Here is a 25,959-nt window from a genome sequence, read left to right as displayed (position 1 = left end):
ATCTAATGAGTTATTTATGTCTACCTTTAATGTAAGATTTTTTAAATCAATTTTGGGTTAAGAATTGTTTATAATTGCATCATAGCATAGTGCTATTTAAGGAGATATATTTGAGATTGCTTTGCACTCACATTTCTCTCCCTCTCTTTTTTTAGTGCTTTTTTAGGCCCAAAGGATATATTTCCTTACTCAGAAAATAAGGAAAAGTACGGCAAACCAAATAAACGAAAAGGCTTTAATGAAGGTTTATGGGAGATAGATAATAATCCAAAAGTGAAATTTTCAAGTCAACAGGTGCGTTATATTACAGTCCTGTATTACATAAAATTTACTTTAGTATTGTCAGTCTTGAGGAATGATCACTATGCTAGCTGTAGGAAAATAAATACTAGTACTTACTTGTGAAGTTGAAACTTGATCTTTCATATCTGAAGGAAATGATGAAAGTAATACCTACCTAAACAGATCTCAGAAAACTGGGAAATACTCAGTTATTTAAATTGTGATTGATAGTTTGATGTATCATTGAATTTAAAGCCATATGTACTATTCTCTTAAATTTGGGTATTATAACTCAAAGGATGTTTGTTTTTTTCTTATTCATTTTAATTTCTAAATCCATAAAATTGTATTAAAATACAAACCTCACATGGGTTAAATTAAGTATGTGACAGAAGTCGTTTTAGCACAATGCAATTTATACTTCATGTTTTTGGTATCTAGAAGAGCAGCCTTAACCTTCCTTCTTACTGTTTTTCACGTATTCAGAGGTTTTGTTCATTTCAGTTAGACTGAGGTGTAGGGGTACCTGACTGGTAGTCAGTAGAGCATGCAACTTTTGATCTTGGGGTCGTGAGTTCAAGCCCCACATGGGGCGTAGTTTACTTAAAAAAATAAGACTGAGGTAGTAAAAACTAAAGAAAATTTTAGAAACTGTAGAAAATTCTACAACTTAACTACTTTGAAGTCCGAATTATTTATTTGTTTGTTTGTTTGTTTGTTTATTTGTACGTACATACATACATACATACATGTGCCATGCTTTTTCTCACCTTGAAGAAATTTTCAGGTGCTTTTCTCCCTGGAAGATTTAAATCTTATATTGATGCTCCATGGCTGCATTAGATGATCCTAAGTACCTTCATTACCACCCAAAACTTACTTATTAATCATACCATATCATATATGCTTCTGTACTTAACTGCCACAGTTTATTAGCGCCATGAACAAAGAAGTTGTGTGTCGTATATGCCAGTTACATGTGTGGCAAGAATAGGTATTCACTAAATATTGTTGCATGAATGTAAGGGTAGATGGTTTCCCATCATTGTTGCCTCAGTTGTATGGTGGGAGTCCAAAGAGACTGAATTCATTATTTCCTGAAGCCAGCAATTTGTAATTTCACTTGGATCATGTGTCCTGTGATTAGACTTTTTCATCCTCCGTATAGCCCAGCAAATCACCCTATCCTGTGTTCCTTTGTATCTACTTAATCTTCAGGTAGTTTTTTACCATACATGCTTGGAATTTGCCATTCCACAATGAAATTTTTGGTAGATTGTGTGTATAAAACCTCGTAATTTTCTGTCCTTAAAAAAGTATGAATGATTGTGCTGATGTGATATACTTTGTATTCAAGCCCAAACATGTCCCCAGTGGCACATTCCTAGGATTTGGAGAAAACCATGAATTCTAAACATACAAAACAGAAAAATTGGCCATCATCATTTACAAAAATTTATATAAGCAATTTTGGGGGCATTTTAATATTTTTCTCTTGTGACTTATAATTTTATGGGTTTTTACCAAAGAAGAAATGGGTTTACAGTTTAGACTTGGAAAGGAAATCATTAGGGGCACAGTTTGGACTGCAGTGCTGTCATCTTGTAGACCTATGCTTACCTTCTAATATGTACTGTGTTACCTCTGTTACTCATCTTTTTGGGCCCTTAGTAGATCATCTGTGAATCTTATCATCTGGGGGTACTTTTAAAATTTAATGATGATTGGTTTTCACCCACACTCCAAACCCAGAGGAATGAATCACTGCTTGATTAAATTACCATCCACGAATTTAAAAAAAAAAAAATTGATAATTACTGGACTCCCACTCCGTGCCTTTTAAATAAACTAAGTATGAGATAAAGATCAAAGTCTTTAAATGAAGTTGTTAATATGCCTTTTCCTAAGGGTCTGTGTCTTGGAGTAAGTTTCTTTTTGGAATATGTCAGTAGTTGAATAAGCAGTGCTATTCTAAATCAATTTACATTGTATCTTATTGGATATTTATTGGTAAGAACATCAGAATGGTATTCTTTGTAATTATACTCCCATTTCTGCCTTAACAGTTTTATTCTTTACACTTTTTATACCTTCAATTAAAGGAATACAATCCCTAAAAAAAAAAAAAAGTTTAAAACTTTTTAAAAAATTGTGTATTTGAAAACATCTTATGGAACAGAAATGAGGGTACTTTTCTAACTTTCTTGCAAATAGGCTTTTGAATTTTTTCATGGGTAGAAAACTTTTAAATTGGGGTAAAGTGTTATTTGGTGATTAATAGACCTGGTTGTTTATAGGCATCAACTAAACAATCAAATGCATCATCTGATGTTGAAGTTGAAGAAAAAGAAACAAGTGTTTCAAAGGAAGATACTGACCATGAAGAAAAAGCTAGCAATGAGGTGTGTTTAATTTCTCTTGCATTTTAAACCCATTTTGTTGCAAGGAAGAAATTGTAAGATGGGTTCATTATTTGACCACGAAGTAGAAAGTAATCTTTAAAGTAATGAATGAAATAATATTTAAGGCTTATTTCCTTATGTGAATATTAAATACTGTATTGTGAAATAATTTTTGCATTTTTAAGATCCATGATATTGGGGCACCTGGCTGGCTCAATTGGTAGAGCATGTGACTCTTGATTCTTGAGGTTGTGAGTTTGAGCCCCATATTGGGAATAGAGATTACTTAAAAAAACTTTAAAAAAAAAAAGATGCCATGGATGTTTTTATTTGAAGTTATTTTGCTTTGCAATATCTGACGTTTACATGCAGGAGAGTGGGTTACTGTTTGTTAGGAATCTTTTTAAAGCATGGTATTGTGGGATGGAGGTATTGGAGAGGGCATTGAAGTGAATTTTTAAAAATCTAGATTTATTTTCATCTCTCTATTTGATTATAGGTGGGGATACTCACTGAGCCTTTTCCGGCCTCATGGAGTAGTTGTTAGATGATCTCCAAAGTCTCAGCCACTTCTTAAAATTTACAACCCTAAAACTCAGGATTCTGCTGTAGAAAAAAGTGGTTTTATAAATTTAAAAAGATTGTCTTGTGTCCTAGCAAGTGTGAATTTTCTATTTAATCTGACAGAGGAAATAATTTTTTTTTTTTTTTTTTGGTAGACAAAGATCCTAGCTATTCCTTTCATTTTATAATGATAATGTTAAGACTTTAATGTTGATAATCTCAAATTTCAGAGAAGTAAAACAAGTATCCCTAGTACCATTAGTGAAATATGCTGTTATTTTTCAGGAAATTTTCTTTAAGTCTTGACATAATTTATTCAGGGGTGTGTGTGTGTGTGTGCACACACGTTTTTTTTTTCTTTTCAATTTCAGGATGTGACTAAAGCAATTGACATAACCACTCCAAAAGCTGCCAGAAGAGGGAGAAAGAGAAAGGTAATGTTGCTGCTTAACCACAGGGATCTTAAAATAATTTTTATTTTATTCAAATTGAGAAAGAGTAGAGATAATGAAACCCTATTATTAAATTTAAAGTTGGCCTTTACTCCCAAGTCCTTAACTTTTTTAAAGGATAGGGTATTTTATTTAGGAAAATTATTTCTTTTCTAGTGATACAGCATCCTTACAATAGATCTAATGGTAAAGGAAATGCATCAGCTTTCTTTCCTTTTAATGACACGTCATCAAGTTTTGTTTGTAAAATGGATAACATATACTCATAAGGTTTTTGAGAAAATTAAATGAGCTACCACATTAAATATTCATAATAAATCCTGGTACACAGTAATTGCTGTCAGTATTGTCCATTCTACTGTTAATATTAGCAACATTGTTAAATGAGAATATGTTACATTTTAGGAGGAGGTACACTCTCTGCTTTTAATTAATGTTTCTTCTTTCTTATGTGAAGTTTTGTTCATCACCTTTTTCTGACCTATTTATTTCATAGATTATTATGTGCCAAAGATCCAAGGAAAACTAAGGGTTCGGTTTCTCATGAGGAAGTACAATATGAAAACAAATAATTATAGTGGATTTTTTTTTTCTTGTGAGATGTGTGTGGAAGGGGGTATGATATTTTTAACAAGACTTTAACATAGGCAGTCTTGTCAGGCAGATGAAGGTGGGGGAGAACATGTGAGGCAATTTGAATAGTATATCCACAGGTATAGAGAAAATTTTATTTCAAGCATTGTATCTCAGTATTAATAAAGTTTGAGGGAAAATGGTACACCTTAAACTTAACCTTGAACTTAGAGAAGTGATGGGAAGCCATTGAATCTTTTTAAATTTCACATGCATCCTTTTTTAAAGCATGTGAATGATGGAGACTGGATTGGGGTAGTAAGACAAGTTCACTGATTAATTTGTTCAGAATTTTAGTACTAACATCACTGGTGCAGGCAGAGCATGAAGCAGTGAATAAAAAAGATAAGGTCTTTGTTTTTGTTGAACTTAAATTTTTGTGGGACAGACAATAAATACATAAAATAAGAGTTAAAATAGGGCATTATGATAGTGACTTGGTAACTGAGTCATGAAAGGCTTTTCTAAGCAGTTAGCATGAGATTGGAAGGAAAGGACCTTCTAGCAGGTTTTTTTTAGTAGTGTAGAATCAGAGATAGGTTTTAAGAGCACTTTGGGGTGGGGGGAGGGCGGTGGTAAAGCTAATGGTTTATTGGAAGTAGGTGTGAAGGGAAGGAGGAATCTAGAGTGACTCCAAGGTTGGTTTGATTTGGGAGCAAAGACATTGGGAGGAGGAAGTAAAACATCTAGGGGAATTAGACTGCAGATACATTGTTTTTAACACCAAAAGGGGAAAAGGTAAAAGTTAAAGATAGAGTCACTGATGTAAAGATAGGATGATAGGTGAGGTAGTCAAGGGAGAAAGATGGGAAGAACACAGAAACCAGAATCCCGAAGGAACTTAATGGAGATGAGAGGTTGTTTTGTAAAGTTAAGGCTGAGAAAGAACTATCAGGAGAAAAGAGAGGATATCAAGCTAAACAAGGGAGGAGAGAATTTTTTTTTTAATGGCCAATAGTGCCCTGATATGGAGAAGATCCCAGAAGATATCTGACAGTTGGACTCCCCCAGGATATTTTAAAGTCAGTAAGGGCTGATGAAGGGGATTGCAGAATAAAACACATAATGTTAAAGTTACAGTTTCTGAAATCTTTGAAGGGAAGGAGAGAAAATGCAGCAACAGGGATTTGCATGGTTAAAGGAGAGAGTTTAAAGTGAAAAAATAATGGCTTTAACAATTTCTTTGCAAAACTAGGAAAGATTGAAGATGTGGAAAATATGAGTAATTGTAGAGGAAGATGCTGGATGAGAGAAAGGCAGGCATATTTGAAGGAAGAGCCTTAATAGGAAGAAGGAAATGGACATTTCTTCCTCTTTAACAGTAAAGAGAAGGATGGAGGAGGTTATTTAAAAGTTGTAGGGAGAGTAGGCGCGTGGGTGGCTCAGTGGGTTAAGCCTACACCTTCAGTTCAGGCCATGATCTCAGTGTCCTGGGATCGAGTTCCTATTCGGGCTCTCTGCTCATCGGGGAGCCTGCTTCCTCCCTCTCTGCCTACTTGTATCTCTTTCTCTCTCTCTGTCAAATAAATAAATAAAAATCTTAAAAAAAAAAAAAAAGTTCTAGGGAGAATTGAAAATTAGGGAATTCCTTCTTGCTGGCCTCAGTCTCTCTTTACTCCACCACCCAGTTCAAAGGAGGAATGTGTATATGGTATAAAGCAGGAAGAAAGGATTGAAAGTTACGCTGGTGAGGGGAGAAGAGGGCCTGCTCAACAGGGTAAAGATATTCATGGATGGCTTTGAGATCTCAACTGAGATTACATAAAATGAATGTAGTAGTATCATTTTTTCCCCCCTCAGGTCTCATCAGCCAGGAATAATAGAGCAGAGAAGGTAGAGTTTTGTAGTAATTAATTCTCTGCTGGAGATTTGTGGGAAAGGTGCAGTAAAACAAGAATGCAGAGGGTTTGAGGATATGAATATGAGTCCCATGATTGGTAGGTGGGAGGGGTGCTTTAGGTAAGATCACGAAGGGAGTAGTGCTAGAAAGTGGGGTAATGGAGTAAAGGTGTGAAAGAGTTAAAGGTCTCAGGGAGATCAAGTAAAACAAAAAATTTGTACTCTGTTTGCATTTAAGATTTAAATATATGTATATTCAGAATAACAATAGTTTCTGTCTTTTCTCTGGATGAAATACATATTTTCACAAGGAATGCTTTTGACTTGCCTGATTTTTCCAGCAGTCAAGAATACATATCCATGGTAGCACTGGTTTTTTGATGCAGTATTAGTGTTAATATATTTTTATTTATGATACTTATTATTGATCAATTTGTTGCCTCTTACTTGTACCTCCTCCAAAAGATCCATTCTACCTTTAATTCTTATGTAATGTTATGGTTTACTTTCAAAAGTAGAAAGTGTAAATGAAGAGATGTGTGGGTTTGTTTTGTTTTTGTATTTGCACTAAAGAGCTCATCATTTGAACTGAATCTTAGAGAACTTTACCCTCTGAAACATCTCAGTCTGAAAAGAGCGGTCATACAGTGTTGGGTTCTCAACCTTGGGTACCGGGGGGACCTGATAAAACCACATGTTCCTGGCTCCCCACCAGAGGAGTTGCTGAATCAAGATTGGGGCAGGAGTGGGGGTAGTAGGCAAGTTCTTAAAATTCTAGAAATACAAACTTAGTCAATGTTTAACAGAGCAATTTTTATAATGTTCCTTGAGAACAGTTCAGGGGGGATCTTAGTTTATTGACTTTTAATAATACTTTGAACAGGCATTATTATTTTCCAGCTTTAAAAGTAAAAATCATGTTTAAAAATTTAAAATGGAGGGGCACCTGGGTGGCTCAGTGGGTTAAGCCTCTGCCTTCAGCTCAGATTATGATCCCAGGATGGTGGGATCAAGCCCCACATCCGGCTCTCTGCTCAGTGGGAAGTCTTGTTCTCCCTCTCCCACTCCCCCTGCTTGTGTTCCCTCTCTCACTGTCTCTCTGTCAAATAGATAAAATCTTAAAGAGTGGGATTGCTAAATCAAAAATTTGCATATTTTTAATTGCTGGTATTCATAAAGATCATCTTTCAGAAAGGTGTTGCCAGTCTGTTGATCATTGGTAATAATATGATTCTTCCATTTCCTTACCAGTACTGGGTGTTATCTCTTAATAAATGTTTGCAAATCAGATTGTTGATTGAAAGATTTTCAAGTTTTGGAGGCACCTGGGTGTTTCAGTTAAGTGTCTGCCTTGGACTCAGGTCATGGTCTCCAGGTTCTAGGATTAAGCCCCATATCTGGCTCCTTGCTCAGCGGGGAGTCTGCTTTTCCCACTGCCTCTCCCCTTGCTCATGCTCTTTCTCTCTCTCTCTGATAAAATCTTTTAAAAAATATTTTTAAGTTTTTCATCAGTCCTATTGGATTGTACATGTTTTTACATGGTTTATTGCCTTTATTTTTGTTTAGTTAGTGCTGAGTTGAAATAATTGGTCATAGGGAAGCAGCTCATTGTGGTCCTGCCATCCTCCTTTTTTGTTTCTTCTTCACTGTTTCTTTCCTCCCATTTCAATTATGATCAGTTGTTTACATTTCCTTTCTAATTGGTGGTTTTAACCTTTGTTCTACTCTACTGCTTTAATCAGTTAAACTGACTCTCATTTGGGGCTCTTGACTCTTCAGGGGTCATTTTAGTTTCCAAAGGGTCACTGGAATTTATTACTTTACTATAGTAACTCACTCTTTATGGAAAATATATTGCCTTATATATCCTCTTCCTAGAGAAGAGGAACAGATGTCATTTTAGTTCAGTAGTAAAGCATGTATATATTAACAAAGTAAAAGAATAAAATATCGGCAACTTAATGTCTTGCCTTTACTAATATTAGGATATTAATTTAGGTTCTGTCTCATAATTACAGAGTGTAACATTTTGAGATACTTGGTGAAAGTACATTTATAAGCAGCATGTGGGTTAAGTGTAATTATACTTGGGTCACCATTTTGCATCAAGCATGTTAGCTCTGTTTTTACAAATGATTTTCTTAGGCCAAGGATATTAAGAAGTGATTTTTTTGTTTGTTAGAATTATTTGCTGGAGGGGTGCCTGGGTGGCTTAGTTAGTTAAATGGCTGCTCTTGAGTTCAGCTCAGGTCATGATCTTAGGGTGGTGGGCTGGAGCCCCACTGCACAGGCTCCGAGCTCAGTGGGGAGTCTGCTTAGGATTCTCTCTTCCCTTTCCCTCTGCCCTTCACCTGTGCACTCTTTCTCAAATTAAAAAAAAAAATTGTTCACTCTTATAAATTGTTATAAGCTGTGTTTGGAGATGTCATTCTGACAAGTTAACTGTTGAAAAGAATAACAATTTACAAGTTATGCTTACATGTAAATTCTTTAGGGTGGCTTATCTTTGTTGTTGAATTAAATTTGGAATGCCTACTATTTATTTGCTAAGCAAGTTAATTAAATCTTTGTGATTCAGGCAGAAAAACAAATAGAAACGGAGGAGGCAGGAGTAGTGACAACAGCAACAGCATCTGTTAATCTAAAAGTGAGTCCTAAAAGAGGACGGCCTGCAGGTAGGATTATTCATGTTTAAACCTCTGATTTGTGATTAATACTCCTGTTACAGTGTTGTGCCTCAGATACTTTGGAATAAGTGGATAGACAATTGGCTATGTGTAATATATATACAAATTTCAGAGGAGATAAACCTGCTGGTTTCTGCTTTGTGTGATTATTTTAAAGTAATTATTTGGGATATTTTTTCATTTTCTGTGTTTTTATCTCTCTCATATTTTCCCCTAATAGCGGCACATGAGGCTGTGGTGAGGTTAAATTCCATGAATGATGGATTTACTTTCCCTCTCACTGTAGAAAGCACAAGTTTTCCAAGTGAAAATTATTGCATTCATTGTTTAGGACCTTTACAGTATGCAGCTATCTTCAGCATTGCCTTATAGAAAGAAAGTATTGTCCTAATTTGGGAAATTGAAGATAGTGTGGAAGGATATGCCTCTAATACAAAGTAAAACAAAGAAAATTAACCAAAACAGAGCCAGTGTTTCTCTACCTAATAGAATTCTTTGAAAAGGGGGGGAAGATCAGTAAAACCCAGAAAAGAAAAATCCTGAGATTTGTTTTCATAATTATTTGGAATTTAATTTTTAATGGGTCAGTTAATGGTGTTAGAAAATTTAGTGAATTCTGATACAGATTTTCAGAGATGTTAATGTACAGTATACACTTAGTACTATAATATGTATATAAATATTGAATATAAGTGGTACTATGCATTATAAAGTTGAATTTTGTGGTCCTTATGTTAAAATGAGGAACATTCTTTTAAGCCCTCTCAGCCATACTAAGGAGGGAATGAAGATTACTTTGCTGATCTACCACTAGTAAATATTCTGTTGTTGCTCATTTGAATCATTGGAGGATATTATCTTTAAAACTTAAAATAATAAGATAATGTCTATAATAAACCACCAATATTCTTAGTATATATCATTTATAATCTTTATGTCTGAGAATTGCATCTTGAAAAATGATAGTTACTAATTTTGTTTTTCCCTCTGAATGTTAGCTACAGAAGTAAAGATTCCAAAACCAAGAGGCAGACCCAAAATGGTAAAACAGCCCTGTCCTTCAGAGAGTGACATGTGAGTTTATTTTTAATGTATAGTTAATTATACACTGAATGAGGTATTTGACCTTAAATAAGTATAAATCTCTTTGTATTATACCAGTTTTATTTTATATGATATTTGCTTTTACTATTTTATATTTCTAGAAATTATGGGGAAGAACTATTGAAAAGTTTTTTGTTGTATAGAAAGTAAAAATTAATGGGGAATCAAGAAAGATAGGATGAGAGGCACCTGGATGGTTCAGTAAATTAATATCTGACTCCTGAATTCAGCTCCAGATCTTGATCTTAAGAGTCCTGAGTTCAGGCTCTCCATTGAGCTCCACACTGCTCCTGGTACCTACTTTACAAAAAATCTGCTGTGATCATCATTTCATTAATCTACGACGTCTTCTTGGTATATCAGGATGTAAAGATACTTAGATAAAACAGGGTAAAACCTATAATAGAGAAAATTGGGCAAGATACATGTTTAAGGAAGGTTTAGACAAAGAAAGGCAGTTTCCACAAATCCTTTCTAGCTCCTCCAAAATAACTTTTAAAAATACTACTAAGGGGGAGGGGGCCCTGGGTGGTGCAGTCCCTTAAGCATCTGACTTTTGGTTTCTGCTTAGGTCGTGATTTTGGCATTATGAGATCAGATCAAGCCTACCGTCTGGCTCTGCTCTCAGGAGTTGGCTTAAACTCACTTCCCTTCATTCCCCCCCCCCCTCAAATATGCTCTTTCAAATAAATGAATAAATCTTTAAAAAGAAAAAATACTAAGGGGCGCCTGGCTGGCTCAGTCAGTAGAGCATGTGATTCTTGGTATCAGGGTTGTGAGTTAAGCTCCACGTTGGGCATAGAGATTACTTTACAAACGTTATTAGGATTATTTTTATACTGTGAATTTAAAGTTTTAAAGTATTTTGGTGTAACTACTTAACAAAATAATGGGTTTTTTTTTCTTGCCACCTTTGTTTTCCACAGATGAATATTGTTTATGTGGCTTTTCTGTGTAGAAACTTCACCAGAAAGGAAAGAATGTATATTTAGACAAAGAGCAAAACTCTTTTTAGCTATTGTGGTTAAAGATTTTATAGAGAAGGGTCAAGCAAGTAGGGCATTTAAGAGGAGATTTATAGTGTTTTGAATGAAACATTTTTATAGGAAATTTTAGTTATAGAACACTGAAGCCCTGGTACTTTTCAACTAACATATGTTTCCAGAGTTTTATTTTACTGCCAAGCTAGCTTTTAAAGTATTCTCAAATATAGTGGCACAAAATTACAATATGGTTTTAACTCCTGTAGTGAAATTAAGAAATTAGGTACATGTAGGTGAGTTTTTCTTTTTAAGCATACCAAATAGGGGTGCCTGGGTGGCTCAGTTGTTTAAGCAGCTGCCTTTGGCTCAGGTCATCCCAGGATCCTAGTCCCTATTCAGCAGGGAGTCTACTGCTACCTCTCCCTCTGCTCTCTCATGTTCTCTCTCTCTCCCATCTCAAAAAAAAATCTTCTCAAAAAGATTTTTTTTTTTTAATTAAAAAAAAATAGATCTCACTCATTCCCTGCCTAATCTAATCATGGAATCAGGCATGATTTTGTGATTGCTGTAAGGCCTCGATCTGGAGACTTAGGAACTGAAAATATAAGTTATCTGCTCCCCTCTCCCCTTTATCATGTACTTAGATCTGGGATAAGGAGCCATTATAAATAAATGCTCCTATTTGGAAAGGGGAATATTAAGAGCCATACAGCAGTCATTGTTCCCTAAGAAATCTAGAATCCTGGAAAATATTGTGTGATCTCCGTATTTTATGTATAAGGAAGGTTCCCTTGATTAGGCCCCAGTTTTTCTGATTCTGTCTTGCTAAAAACTATTTCTCTGCATGGCTTTTAGCTAATGCTGTGACAGTTGTCTACTTCTCCATATCTTCCTTAGTTGTATCTGAAAGGTCATTGGAGGTTATTATCCTCATCACCTGAGTGGTATTGTGTCTGCTTTTAGGCTATAGGGTGTTAGAGACCCAAGATTACTTTTTTGATCTCCATTAATTTCTCTTGGAGGCGGTTGCTTTTGGTAATAATACTTTATAGCATGTGGGTGTGTTTTAGTTAGCTTCATGCCCAGTGGTCTGTCCCTAGGATTTTCTCAGACTTGTTTTTAATTCATTTTTCCCCCACTGCCCCTCTCCCAGACATGCTTATTATATACCTAATTTACACTTTGAGTTTATAGGTTTTCCTGAGAATCCCTTGGTCTCTTCCCTAGAAGTTGTTCATCTGAAGGACCAAGGCAGCCCAATTTGAATTCCTAAGGAAAGGTGTAAACTACCTTTGGTGGATATTTGATCCCTTTTTCTGAATTTGAAAATTTTTTATGAGGTGGAGGGGACTTTCAACACTGAAATGCATGGAATTTTTATGTATTCCTTTTGTCATTTTGCTATTTTTAAAACTCGTTTCTTTTTGAGGTGCCCTATTAAATTTATCCTGATAACAACCCACTCAAGATGCTACCATTCTATCTTGAAGTCTTTTTACCCAAAGCCACTGAATTTTTTTTCACATTATCACAGGAACAGTTTTACCCATTATATAAAAATGTACTAGGATTTTCAATTTCTCAGCCCTAAAGTCAGTGCCACATTTTAAATTTTTACATAAATTTCTGTATCCATGAGCTTTTTGTGATGGCAGTGTATGGACAGCCTCAGAACAGTGGTAGCTTATGAGATTTCTCATTCATGTTCCATTTAGGTTGGGCATTGGCTGTGTCTGTTCTCAGCTGTGTACCTGAGCACAAACACTGGGGGCGAAGGGCTATACTATATAAGCCCTTCTTGAAGTTTTTGCTCTCCACCATGAGCACAGGATGTATGTGTTAGTGATAGCTTTTTTGTAGTGAGTTCTGAAATAACAGGATAGTGGAATAGAGCCCGAAAAGCTGAAGCCATCTCATAATCCTCATGTCAAGTAAGAAATATTTGGTATAAGCCACTGAGATATTTGGAGTTATATTTGCATTAGTTGTTACTTATGTTAACATATTTTTAACTCTTTACTAATAGTTTTGTACTGTGCTTTCACATTGAAAAGGGAAATTGTCACTGTGGGAGAAGTCTGTTTTTCTTGAAAGGTGGTGTGGGAGGACCACTGGGAAAGTACTTGTTTGTAGCAAGCTAGGATAGTTAAGTCTGTGGCAGTCTTTTTGGTATTGTTCAAAAACCCTTGAACCACTGTTCCCATCTCTTACAGGATAAGAAGTATTATACACTTCTTAATCTGTGTTTAATAATTTAAAAAAAAAATGGCCACATGGTAGTCCATTGTATATACAATTCTTAACATCCATCTCAAGTATGGATACATCCTTTTAAAAGCTTTGTCATCTATTCTGTACACGTGCAAATATGTTGGTTAGAATACATTGCTGGAAGCAGATTTGCTAGTTCAGAGGGTATTTGGATTTTTAATATCTGCTTCCTTCCATTGAAGGGATATTTTGGGCAAGGAATTGGTATGTCTTAAGAGCCATGGGAATGCTTTCTGTATTTGAGTAGGTATTCCCATCTCCATGAAATTATCAAAATACTCACATCTGTGAAAGTATTGGACAAAGTTTAAATGATTGTATGTGCATGCTTTTTCTCTGTTGATTAATTAGTGAGGAAACCCATGTGACATTTGAAAATAAGCATAGCCAATGATGGATTTTTTTCCTTCCAATTTAATAATCTCTTAAGGGTTCAAGAAGCAGTTGTCTGGTAGGCTGTCACTGGATTTGGAACTGAGATAGTAGGTGGGCTAATTATTTGACCTTCACACCATCATTTTCTCCTTCATCAAATTGAATGGGTTGGACTAATGATCTGACATCTCTTGCACCTCTCAGGTCCATTGATATAATTGCATAGTTTTTGAAAATCTCAATGAAATTCCTAGACTGATAAAAAGATGAATTTTTAAACGGCTTGTCCAAGCCTCAAGTTGTGTTTTAATGGGATGGCTTTAGTTGGATGTATATACCATAAAAGTCATTATTATGGTTAATATTGGCATCATTTGGGCACCTGGGTGGCTCAGTGGGTTAAGCCGCTGCCTTCGGCTCAGGACATGATCTCAGGGTCCTGGGATCGAATCCCACATCGGGCTCCCTGCTCAGCAGGGAGCCTGCTTCCCTTCCTCTTTGCCTGTCTGCCTCTCTAACTACTTGTGATCTTTCTCTGTCAAATAAATAAACAAAATCTTTAAAAAAAAATAATGGCATCATTTGCTTCTCCTAGAGCCTATCATCGGACCAAAAATAACTTGTATTTATTTCTGCTATATTAGTTAGCATAAAGGTCATCCAGTAGTAACATTAGGCTTACTGAGCAATTTTGTTAATTTTGACTTAGTGATGTCTGTAAATCCACTGGTAATGGGAATGCTTAGTACTAGTGAATTCAGTTATATATTATGTTTAATTACATATATATTATATATTTTGTTATATATTATGCTTATTTATGTTATATATTCTGCATAATTGCCATATATTTTAGCACTGTATGCATAATTTGGGAGCCTTTTACCTTACAAAGTATTTCTTTGAATTCTAAAGTGATCATATTTGATCATAAGCAGTTCACTTCTGCAATTGTATTTTTCCCAATGCGTGTCCTTTTTAAACATGTTATTCTTACAGTTACGTAGAATATAAGATCCAGGTGTCACACCCATCTTAACTTATTGCTGTATCTCCACAGTGAAGAATTATCTTGGCACATATGATCATATTAGGTAATTTTTTCATTAAATAAAGAACATTACAAAAAACTTGGAAAACAAAGGAAAAAATTACTCCTCTATTACCCTAATTGCACTGTAATTTTTGTATTTTCTAATTTATAATAAAAGGATGTTCTTTTCCTCTTATGATGGGATGGTAAAGACATTATATTTAACTGGAAGATATGTTAAATTTTCTTCTCCAAAATACTTATTTAGTTGGGAGAGTATGGTTAAAAGATAGCCCATAATGATACCTTTTAAAAAAATGGTTTGTGTGTGTGTTTTTTTTTTTTTTTTTTGCTATATTCTCCAAAATAGGGTAACTGAAGAAGACAAAAGTAAGAAAAAGGGGCAAGAAGAAAAACAACCTAAAAAGCAGCTTAAAAAGGATGAAGATGGCCAGAAGGAAGAGGATAAGCCAAGAAAAGAGCCAGACAAAAAGGAAGGGAAGAAAGAAGTTGAATCCAAAAGAAAAAATTTAGCTAAAACAGGGGTTACATCAACCTCTGATTCTGAAGAGGAAGGAGATGATCAAGAAAGTGAGAAGGTACAGTGTTTATCAAATAAAATATTTGTTCTCTTTTTAGTTGCCTATGTAGTTCTTTTTTACCTAGTAAGCATTCAGTATCTCAGAGTAGGAGTGTGATTAAAACTGAATTTGTCTTTCTTTGTAAGCTTGAACTAGCTGTGTTAAAAAGCATATTTGAAACTTTAGTTTATTGAACATTCTAAATTTGTGTCACCTTTTCAGTTATAATGTGGAAATCAAATGTTATATAACAATCTTCCAATAACCCACTTATTTAGAAAAGTACAAATTAAACCAAATGGACTGTGACCAGTGAAGATAGATGTAATAGAGATGCATTTATACAGTTTTATTATTTACTACATTGAAATTCTTAGCACTCTTCGGGCCTATTTAGTGTATCAGTTATATTTTATTTGAATGCCACTGTTGTTCAGGGATTTGATTAAAGCTATACATCTTTTTGCATAGGAAGACACAGTATTGTGTATAGCCTTGGAGATCTACAGATTCAGGTCCTGTATCTTTGGGGTTTTTTGCCTGTTTCTTAATACTTTCTTTAGAGGCCAAAAACTTTTAGTTGGATAGCATAAGCAACGTACTTGTCAGTAAACAGGTACTTGTCAGTAAACAAACAGGTCAGAACCATAGTATAGAGAACCATTGTATAGCAGCAAATAGCCTGATCTACTTTTATTCCTATAGTCATCAAGGCCAAGTTCAGTTTAGATAGCAACATGTGTAATTCTGAGATTTTTTTTTAATTATAGAAGTATTTGTCCCTTCAGAGAATGAGTTGCTTTTTTTCCTCCCAAGATTGTAATCCCAGAAGCACTAGTCACTGACTTGATAGTTAACTAAATTCATCCTAATTCTCAAAACAGAAGAGAAAAGGTGGAAGGAACTTTCAGAATCCTCATAGAAGGAATATGCTGAAAGGCCAGCATGAGAAAGAAGCAGCAGATAGAAAACGCAAGCAAGAAGAACAGATGGAAACTGAGCAGTAAGTATTTTTTTATTCTAAATTTTGATTTCCTTTTTAAGCTAGCATGAAATTTTTAAATGATAGAATCTCATTTTCCAGACTGTATGAAGCCTTTTAGAGAAGTGACTTTCCCCAGGTGTTAGAAAAAATCTTCCAGTATATGATGATAATCATGTTTTTTAGGCTTCATTCTTTGCTGAGTAAGAGGATGAAATTCACTGAGGTAGTCACTCTGTGAATTATTTTTAATTTAAACTGAGAGTGCAGATAGGATTTAAACTGTGTAGCTTTGCTGAAACTGTCCTCATCCTCTACTATTCACTTGTTGAGTATTAAATATAGAAAGAGTGGTGATAATATGTTGGTGGAGAAAGAATTAAATACCCTTATTTGCCACATACCACCAGCAGGCGACTCCCAAAAGACCAGCAAAAATAGTAGCAGCAGTTGAAAACCCGAGAAGGCCAGTAAATCTAAAGGCTGACAGGGTTTGCATTAAGTGTGTGTGATATAAATGAAGTTCAAAGCTGATTTAAGTTTTGATAACTTGGAGACAGTATATACAGACCATGGGGAATTTCTTTCCCTTTCAATTTTATTCTATAAAGTAATTTTATTAAAAGCAAAATAGCACTGGTGATGATTACACTTCATGTGCTTATTACATTTGTTTTCCTAGTTATCTTGAGATTGTCACTTCTGAATTCTTTCTTTGAAAAGCATTTTGTGAAGCATCTTTTGTTATTCTAACTAAACTTGGTTTTTTTGTTAATGGAGGTGATTTTAAAAACATGCTGTAGGTTATGAAGACATACTTAATGACAAGTAGTGAATTCATTAAGTAATTATGTACTTTTTCTTTATAAGATACATTTGTAAGCCAAAGTCTCTACAAGTATAGTGTTTGACTATCTGCTTTCTTAGTTGTTTGGAGGATGATTAATAAGCAGTTTCATCTGCTTGAGGGGAGTAATTTAAAAATTATCTTAAGTTCAAAAATGTTACTCCCTCCATTCTGTTAGACTTTTGACCATTTCTGTAAATTACATTATTTTTTGTTACCTATCCTTCTCTATCCTTTCACTGAAAAGTTGTTGGACTGTTTGTTGCTTTTAACTTTATTATGCTCCCCAAATTAAGATATAAAATTAGTCGTTGCTTAGTAAATCTAGCCCAACCCTTCTTATCTCAAAGTTATCTTTATGTGTTTCAGTTTCTTTTTGAATGTCCTCCGAATGTAACTTTCTCAAATTCTAATATTTGTGTTTTCTTTCCTTCTCCTGTTATTACAAAACTTTGTACTTGGACAGTTTTGCTCTGTAAAGCATTTCAGATGCAGCTTGTGTGAAATGCATTATGCAAAATAAAGTTTATTGTATTGTATTCCCAGCCAAACAACATGTAATCTACAGTAATAAAAAATATATCTCATTTTGGGCTCAAAGCATTAATCCAGTTACTGAAAAGAGAATACAAGTGGAGCAAACAAGAGATGAAGATCTTGAGACAGACTCATTGGACTGAATTTCCCCCTCCCCCCCCTTGATGGAAGAATGTTGCAGATTCTAAATTGAGGACTTCATTAATGGCATTATTACTGTGTTATGATTGTTAAAAAAAAAAAAATTCCTGTAAGGTACACACTACATACTAAGGTCGGCCATCATTCCTGTTAAGTTTTTTTTACCAAGCTTAAGATGAAGCTTTGTGTTTGGAAGTTAGAAGATGGTGGTTGTACATTATTTCATTTAGAAAATATAAAAACTCATTTTGTTTTGAAGCTAGGTGTTAAACTGGAATAGCTCTGATACCCCAGAGAATGGGGCAATTGTGCCCTTCCCTTGACATTCCTTTGTTGTTTAATTCTTTAGAATCTTAATAATTGTTTTTTTTAATCCTGAGAGATTAAACAGTAGACTTGTTAAGAAAACAAAAATGAAACTGTAACCAAAATTTTAAAATAAAGTTTTTTTTTAAAAAAAAACCTGATTTTTAGATATTGTTTTGTTCTTGTCTATTTCAATTGGTTTATAATAGGGCCCGAACTCAAAGCCAAGGTACTAGAAATTAAGAATTCATTTTAAAATGGTTATTTTTGTGATCTGCAGTAAAATGGTACCTTTTCTTTTGTGAAATGGTATGTGTCAGTGAATGTCCTTTTAAGTTTGAAATATTGGCCAAAAGGAACCCATTTTAATACCATAGTATCATCTTTGAACAGTCTATTTAACCTAGAAACTTAACCCCTCAATTATCTACCCTTGTGGAGATGTGGGAAAAATTAGTCTGTTTTTGACATGCTACTTTTTAAAAAAATTGTGATATAGAACTCATGAAATGTTTATAGGTATTCTTTTCCCACAATGGTCTGTTTGTCCACTGACCCTGAAATTGGGTCTTTAAACAACACTATTTATTGTTGGAAAAAAATTTCACCATGACAAGTCTGAAAATTATTTGTAATGCCACTGAAACATTCGATTTTAGCATGTTAATTTTTGCACGTGTTTTTAGTAATTAATACTAATGCTGTGGCATTCCAGAGTCCCATTAATTACAGTCAATTCCTTACGATCTAGGTTATTGACTTTCTATTTTAAAAAAGTTTCTTAGCTTTTACATAAGGGATGTGGGCATTTGGTAATGAGTCACAAGTTCCAATGTTTTGAAATATTTGTGTTAACATTTGATAGGCAGAATAAAGATGAAGGAAAGAAGCCAGAAGTTAAGAAAGTGGAGAAGAAGCGAGGTTAGTTGTTTCACTTTCTAAGATGTATAAAATAATACACAGAAAGGAAATTATACACTTAATTTTTCATGTATAGGTTTTAAAATCAGGCATTTTATGTTCTTAAATCCTACCAAAGTGCTTTTTCAAATCCCTAACAGATTCTGTATACATTATATTTTAATTCTAATCAGGCGCACTTGCTAAGGATGCAGGCTTACGGTTTTATTGCTTATTACCTAGGGGTCACATTTTTGTAACATTGCCAAAAGCTAGATGTTTTCACATTTTTTTTACAGATCTCATGATTTCAGATAGAGTTTCTATTTTTAGTTACATGTGTAAGGTAAAACAGCTGTGTAAGGATTGGAATAGAGGGATTTTACAGACTGCTTATCTTACAAACCTATGTAGCTAGATGGTGATTTTTTTTCTTCAAATGATGAATGTTGCTTTCCTAAATACTTAAAATGGCTTAACTTCTTAGTGAACTAGGCTGATTATGAAGAACATTTTTAAAAATTCAAATCTTACTATGCTTTGCTTATTAGATTTATACAGAAATACTGGTGTTGGAAAAACTACTTACTGTGTTTCAAATTTTAATTTATAGAAACATCAATGGATTCTCGACTTCAAAGGATACATGCTGAAATTAAAAATTCACTCAAAATTGATAATCTTGTAAGTCTTTAATATCTCATTAAAAATAGTATTCTTTTTTAGCTTTATATTTTATTTTCTTGTGTTTTACATGTGTAAATTTAAGAGAAATGGGACTATTACTGGTTCTTTTATATTGCCCTGTTTGAGATTTTAAAAGTGATCTTTAGGAATAGATCATATAGGTTGTGGTAATTAACAGTTATGAAATTACTGTTTTGTCGTGAAGGATGTGAACAGATGTATTGAGGCCTTGGATGAACTTGCTTCACTTCAGGTCACAATGCAACAAGCTCAGAAACACACAGAGATGATTACAACACTGAAAAAAGTAAGTGATCTGATTTTTCAAACTTCCTCATCACCACTTCATTAAGAAGTAACATTTTTAAAAATCAGTGAAGAAAACAATTGTGAGTGTATATTTTGTTTTCTCAGATACGGCGATTCAAAGTTAGTCAGGTTATCATGGAAAAGTCTACAATGTTGTATAACAAGTTTAAGAATATGTTTCTGGTTGGTGAAGGAGATTCTGTGATCACACAAGTGCTGAATAAATCTCTTGCCGAACAAAGACAGCATGAGGAAGCAAATAAAACCAAAGATCAAGGGAAGAAAGGGCCAAACAAAAAGCTAGAAAAGGAACAAACAGGTATGTGATTTAAGTTGTTTGCTGGGATTGCTTTTAAAAAATGGCTTTGATATGTAATTTCATTAATACCTTATCTAACGTTTCATAAGGCACTTAGAAAAACAGAAGCTAAGGTTAAGAATTTCTGTTTAAATCATATAGTCAAGCTTAAATTAGCAGTTGCTGTTTTTTCTCACACAATAGTCAAGAAAGCAACTTCCCGTGTCCCCATCGCCCAGCTCCTGCAGTGCTCAGTACACGGTCATTCCTGTTTTACCTCCTCTGGTTTCTCTATGAAGCAAATTCCAGATACGGTATTTCAACCACAAATACGTTAGGATGTATCTGTGATGGATTCTTAAATAGAACCATAGTACCATTCATGATCAGTTCCCCCAGTTCCATGTTATGTCTTAGGAGTTGGATATTTTTATTTGTCAGGGAATGATGATGTAGGTCTCCTTAGAGATTTCTTAGAAATAAGATATACTTCTCATTTACTTCGGTAGGACACAAAATCATGTTAATTATGAATAGCTCTTTTGACACATTGTTGTGAAGTAACAAGGAAAAATATAAAATTTTACTTTGATGCACATTTTTATAAAAAATGGAATGACCAGATTAAAAATCCCCCCCACCCCGCACACCTGTGTAGCTCCGTGGATTAAGCCTCTGCCTTCGGCTCACGTCATGATCTCAGGGTCTTGGGATCCAGCCCTGAATCAGGCTCTCTGCTCAGCAGGGATTCTGCTTCTCCCTCTCCCTATGTGCACAAGCGCTTGGGCTCTCTCTCAAATAAATCTTCTGTTTGTTTATTTGACAGAGAAAGAGAGCACAAGCAGGGGGAGCTGTAGGCAGAAGGAGAGGGACAAACAGGCTCCCCAAGCAGGGAGCCTGATGGTAGGACTTGATCCCAGAACCCTGGGATCATGACCTGAGCCAGGAAGGCAGACTCTTAACCAACTAAGCCACCCAGGGGCCTAAATAAATAAAATCTTTAAAAATAATAAATAATCCACCACCACCACCACCACCCCCCGCCCCACCCCGACTGTTGATTTCGGCTCAGGTCACAATCTCAGGGTTGTGAGATAGAGCACGGTGTCTGATTAAGATCCTGTCTTCTCCTCTGTCTCTCTTGCCCTCCCCCACCACCTTGTGCACACATACTCTCTAAAAACTAAATAAAATCTTTAAAATCCCCCCTTTCTTGTACCCATAGATCTGTATATAGTAACCCTACAATTTATCAGTGTGCCTCAGCTATCCAAAAGATTACAGTGTCATTTCAAATGAGGTGTACTAAGTATTAGAAACTTTAGGGACATGTTTTTACTTTTTATTTTGGCTCTTTAGAGGACATCTTAAAGTATTAGAAGCTCTAACAGTTTTTCCATTGGAACCTTTTTAAAGGTTCAAAGACTCTAAATGGAGGATCTGATGCTCAAGACAGTAATCAACCACAACATAATGGAGATAGCAGTGAAGAAAGCAAAGACAACCACGAGGCCAGCAGTAAGAAAAAGTGAGGACATGTTTTAATGGATCATTTATATTTTTAATTTTTAAATCGCATTGCTGTTCCAAGGTTATTTATATAGGATTATATTTTCATCACTCAATTCCTGAACTCAGGAAGCAAGATATAAATCAAAAAGGAAACAAAAACTTTGTAATTTACGATTGGCTTTTCTGTATTCAAAGGGAATACAGCTAGATAGTAGGAATCCAGTTTAAAATAATTGTTCTTCTTTGGACTTTTTCACTGATACACCTTTAAGAGTGACTTACATTCATACTTTCTTGCATTGTGACAGGTTAATACAAAAATGAGATCTAGAATTACAGGCTATTTTCTACTATAGCCTCTAAATAACTAGTTATAGGACTATGGTTATCCCAGTCTTGGTTTTTTTCTGCTATACATTTGAAGGACTTAGAATCAAGCATCCCTTCTAATCCTGAAATTCAGGGAAGTCGTGTCTGTATCACCCCTCTCTTTATTAAAGTTTGTAATATATTGGCAATTCATATATAATTTTCATGAGAATTCATTTTAAAGTTGGAATTGAACAAAAATATTATTTTAAAAAATAATTTAGTGATAATCAAGTATTTTTAAAAGTAAAAACACAATGCATGGATTTAATATGTTTTCTGAAGAATTCAAGTCCCTAATCCCAGTTAACACACCTTTCTTTCCTTCCTTTAGGTCATCCAGTGAAGAGAGAGAGACTGAAAGAGAGACTCTGAAGGATTCCACACTGGATAACTAGGTTGATATACCTGGAATATAAAGAACATTTGAGAAGTTTGTAATGGTTTTCATTTGAAATATTTAGACTGTTGAAAGTTTTAAATTTTTATAAGCATAGGTTTTGATGTTGAAAACTTGTTTTGAGGGAGAAAATCCCTTTATATTTGTTTGAAAGTAATTAAACATTATTGCTAATTGTACTTGTGCAGTATTAACAGCTACATTATTCAGTAAATGGGAGGGAAAATCCATTTAGGAAATGTTAAACTGCTTTTCCAGACATTTGGTTGTAGCATAATTTCAATTAGTGTGTGTATGTTAATGTGTAATTGATAGTAGAAAAAAGTTACATTTTTAAAACTGCTACTTGTATAAACCTTTCCTTTTTTCCCAAATACCGTGGGTTTTGTGCATAGTTTTTACAAACCTTGGATTTACCAGACTGTCTTTTCACTGTTTGTGGGTTTTGTAGAAGTTATGCATTTTTATGGTAGATAAAATGTTACTTCTATACAAGTACTCACTCTTTTTATCAAAAGTTAATTTTAATCTCCCAGTCTACGTTGTGCTACATTATCCTGCTGCTTTGTAACAGTTTGTGGTCTGTATGCCTTTTTGTATGACAACTAGATATCCAACTGACAATTCTACAAGGTACAAAACTCATGTTAACTTTTGAAGGTTATTTAGTATTATGGCTGGGAATTGAGTGAAGTCACAGGACTTTCCTACAGAAAGCAGAAAGAGGTATGGTTAGGAATGAATCTGGCTTTAGGGTTCAACAATCTAAGATCCTTACAGGCACTAGTAGCTGAAACTAAAAACAAAATGATAAAAGTTTATTTTTGAGAACTGTCTCGTGTTTCTGAATTTTTAAAAAAAAGTCACACTCATTAAGGAAGTCACTAAGTATTTTTTTAATTGGGAAAAAAAACTCCATGATTCTTATGCAGTAAATAGTAGAAGTAAATGCTATATAAGAAAACTAACCTATTTGAAAAACATGGTTATATCAGAAGGGGATTATTATTTAGAGATCCTCCATGTGACAGACTTGTAAGGAGTAGAAATACGTTGCTCCGAGGCAGTTAGATAAAGTAAAGGAGTACTTTGATAGTTCGTATATTCATGGATACGGACTAAATCAGGGTAAACCAAGGTTAAAATTTAAGGGTAACTTAACAGATAGCATTTCTAAGATATTTTGATTAGGTCAGTTGGTGGTTTTCAGTAGCTAAAGGACACTTTTCATGTTTTGAAACTATGAATACAGAGAAAAGGCTTAATTGGTATCAGTGTTTGCATGTGACATGCATTGTATGTTTTGACCTCTCAGATAATGGTTTTCATCTATAAATGAGAAGTTTGAATTATTTCAATAATTGGAGTTCTGCTTTTTGAGAGGTCTTACAATGGAACTAGGACCTACTGTGTTAAGGGAACTATTGATATTACATTATAGCTGGTCCTTAATATAATTTAAATTTGGACAGATTTATTCTAGTTAAGCCATAAGTGTCAACATTGTAAACTTGTTTTGATTAAAGGATTTTTCTATCAAAACTCTACTAGTAAATTAATTCTTTGCTATTTGTCAAAGTGTTTTTGGAATTCTGGATTTGCTTCCAAGGGAGTAATTTCTTAGTTAACTTGGTATACAGATTGTGTTGGCTGGGGAAATAGGTAACTAAAAATGTCATTTTTTGTTCACTCTCTTTTATTCTGTGACCCAACAGATCAATGTAGTTTACTGAGAAACTACAGAATATTCAGCTTCAGGAGATACATATACCAGCATTGTGATAATTTGTGTATGATTTGTTTGGGCTGGCCATGCAGAACAGTTGATTACTGTAGTGTGAAAATATAACTGGCCTTCCATTTTCTATTGGTCATAAGCTTATTCACAGGTAACTACTACTCTCCGAACTCTTATAAAGTCCTAAATACTAAGAACTTTCAGAAGCAGTTGGTCAAAACTTCACTGCTGAACAATTCTCTAAGAATTTAAATGAAATAAGAGAAAAAAATGTCTTCCTCTTTTTGCGGGGCACATATAAACCACCTATTTTGTGCTATTGAAACCATCCACTAACATTCAAAAGAGGAGGTTAGCAGGGCCCTTCAGAATGAGTTGTTGGAAGCTTGCTTAGCTGCTCTGGAGACATTTCAGAGGTGTCATCTTAACTGGAGAAAATGAATGTATGAACAACTTGATGATCTTAATTAAACCTTCTGCTAATACATCCTGTGCTTTCAACTAGGATGATCTTTTTTACCCGATTTTTGCTGATACATTGATTGTAGTGTACCGGCACACACTTACCTGATTGAAGATGTCAGGTCAAGATGACGTCAGCCAACTAATCCTATATAAGAGCAAAGGCTTTTATAAGGTTCTGTGAGGGCTTTACTAACACCTTATTTTGTCCCATTGGTCAGAGAAAGGATGATCTATCAGAAATAACAAACCCATAATTACAAACCTTAAGAAATGAAGCTGCTATATAGGGAAAAATGTTTTCAAATGTGTGCTATGGAACTCTCTAACCTTAAAGATAATAAAGACATTATGATTTGATTAAGAGAAGGTAAAATTATCCTTAAGGATAACAAAGGCTGAAAAATATTTAAAGATAAACAGTGCTTTTCTAAATAGTGCTTTTGTGCATGTTCAGCTGTCATACCAAAATCTTATTTCTAGGGGTGCCTGGGTGGCTCAGTGGGTTAAATCCTCTGCCTTCCACTCAGGTCATGATCCCAGGGTCCTGGGATGGAGCCCTGCATCGGGCTCTCTGCTTAGCGGGGAGCCCACTTCTCCCTCTCCCTCTGCCTCTGCCTGCTTCTCTGCCTACTTGTGATCTCTATCAAATAAATAAAATCTTTTTTAAAAAAATCTCATTTCTAACTACGGAGGATGCTGATTAATAATTTCATTACCATATTTTCATATTTGCTTTTCTTCATTAGATAAAATAACATATATAATTTAGGTCCTGTTTAATACTGAAATTTACAGCTAGAGAGTCCCTAATTCAAATACTCTTTTAGGCTTGTTTCAAACTTGGAAGGCCTTTCGACTTGTAACTGATAAACTTAATACATGGGCAAATTCTGGGAGTGACTAGGTTAGTCTTTCTAACCCTAGATTTCACAAGGGGAAATGATAACATAAAGATATTTGAGCCTTTCTAACTTTGGTGGAAAAGTACCCTCAAGAACCAGCAGGGTAAGATTCTTAGTAAATGATAAAATAAGGGGCACCTGGGTGGCTCAGTTGGTTAAGCATCTGCCTTCAGCTCAGATCACAATCCCAGGGTCCTGGAATCACATCCCACATCGGGCTCCCTGCTCAGTGGGGAGCCTGATTCTCTCTTTCCCTGCCACTCCCCTTGCTTGTGTGTGCTGACAAAAATCTTTAAATTTAAAAAAATCAATTTCACTAGCAGTAGCATTTTAGCGGTCTTTCTTCTTTGTCCACTAAAA

The 25,959-nt window shown here is 34.7% G+C and overlaps 1 protein-coding gene across 5 annotated transcripts in view; it reads left to right on the top strand.

The window, feature by feature from the left end:
• PSIP1 (PC4 and SFRS1 interacting protein 1) overlaps positions 1 to 24,036 on the top strand; it is a 43,080-nt gene extending 19,044 nt beyond the window's left edge. For 2 of the 5 annotated variants that reach the window (XM_004765722.3, XM_004765723.3), the window contains exons 4-16: positions 156 to 294; positions 2,580 to 2,684; positions 3,620 to 3,682; positions 8,751 to 8,847; positions 9,858 to 9,933; positions 14,996 to 15,224; positions 16,091 to 16,209; positions 18,885 to 18,940; positions 19,533 to 19,603; positions 19,812 to 19,913; positions 20,021 to 20,234; positions 21,630 to 21,741; positions 22,429 to 24,036. In XM_004765722.3, the coding sequence (XP_004765779.1) occupies positions 156 to 294; positions 2,580 to 2,684; positions 3,620 to 3,682; positions 8,751 to 8,847; positions 9,858 to 9,933; positions 14,996 to 15,224; positions 16,091 to 16,209; positions 18,885 to 18,940; positions 19,533 to 19,603; positions 19,812 to 19,913; positions 20,021 to 20,234; positions 21,630 to 21,741; positions 22,429 to 22,492 (1,447 nt within the window). In that variant the 3' untranslated portion in view covers positions 22,493 to 24,036. Of the gene's footprint in view, positions 1 to 155; positions 295 to 2,579; positions 2,685 to 3,619; positions 3,683 to 8,750; positions 8,848 to 9,857; positions 9,934 to 14,995; positions 15,225 to 16,090; positions 16,210 to 17,501; positions 18,176 to 18,884; positions 18,941 to 19,532; positions 19,604 to 19,811; positions 19,914 to 20,020; positions 20,235 to 21,629; positions 21,742 to 22,428 lie in introns of those variants that run through there. The other 3 variants (XM_045079648.1, XM_004765724.3, XM_045079649.1) reach the window with 3 other exon arrangements.
• Positions 24,037 to 25,959: the final 1,923 nt, after the last annotated feature.

The sequence above is a fragment of the Mustela putorius genome, unplaced genomic scaffold, assembly GCF_011764305.1.
Source record: "Mustela putorius furo isolate JIRA1106 unplaced genomic scaffold, ASM1176430v1.1 tig00000421_pilon_pilon_pilon, whole genome shotgun sequence".
Lineage (NCBI taxonomy): Eukaryota > Metazoa > Chordata > Mammalia > Carnivora > Mustelidae > Mustela > Mustela putorius.
The sequence above is the reverse complement of the archived record's forward strand: the minus strand, read 5'-3'. Positions and strand labels throughout refer to the sequence as shown.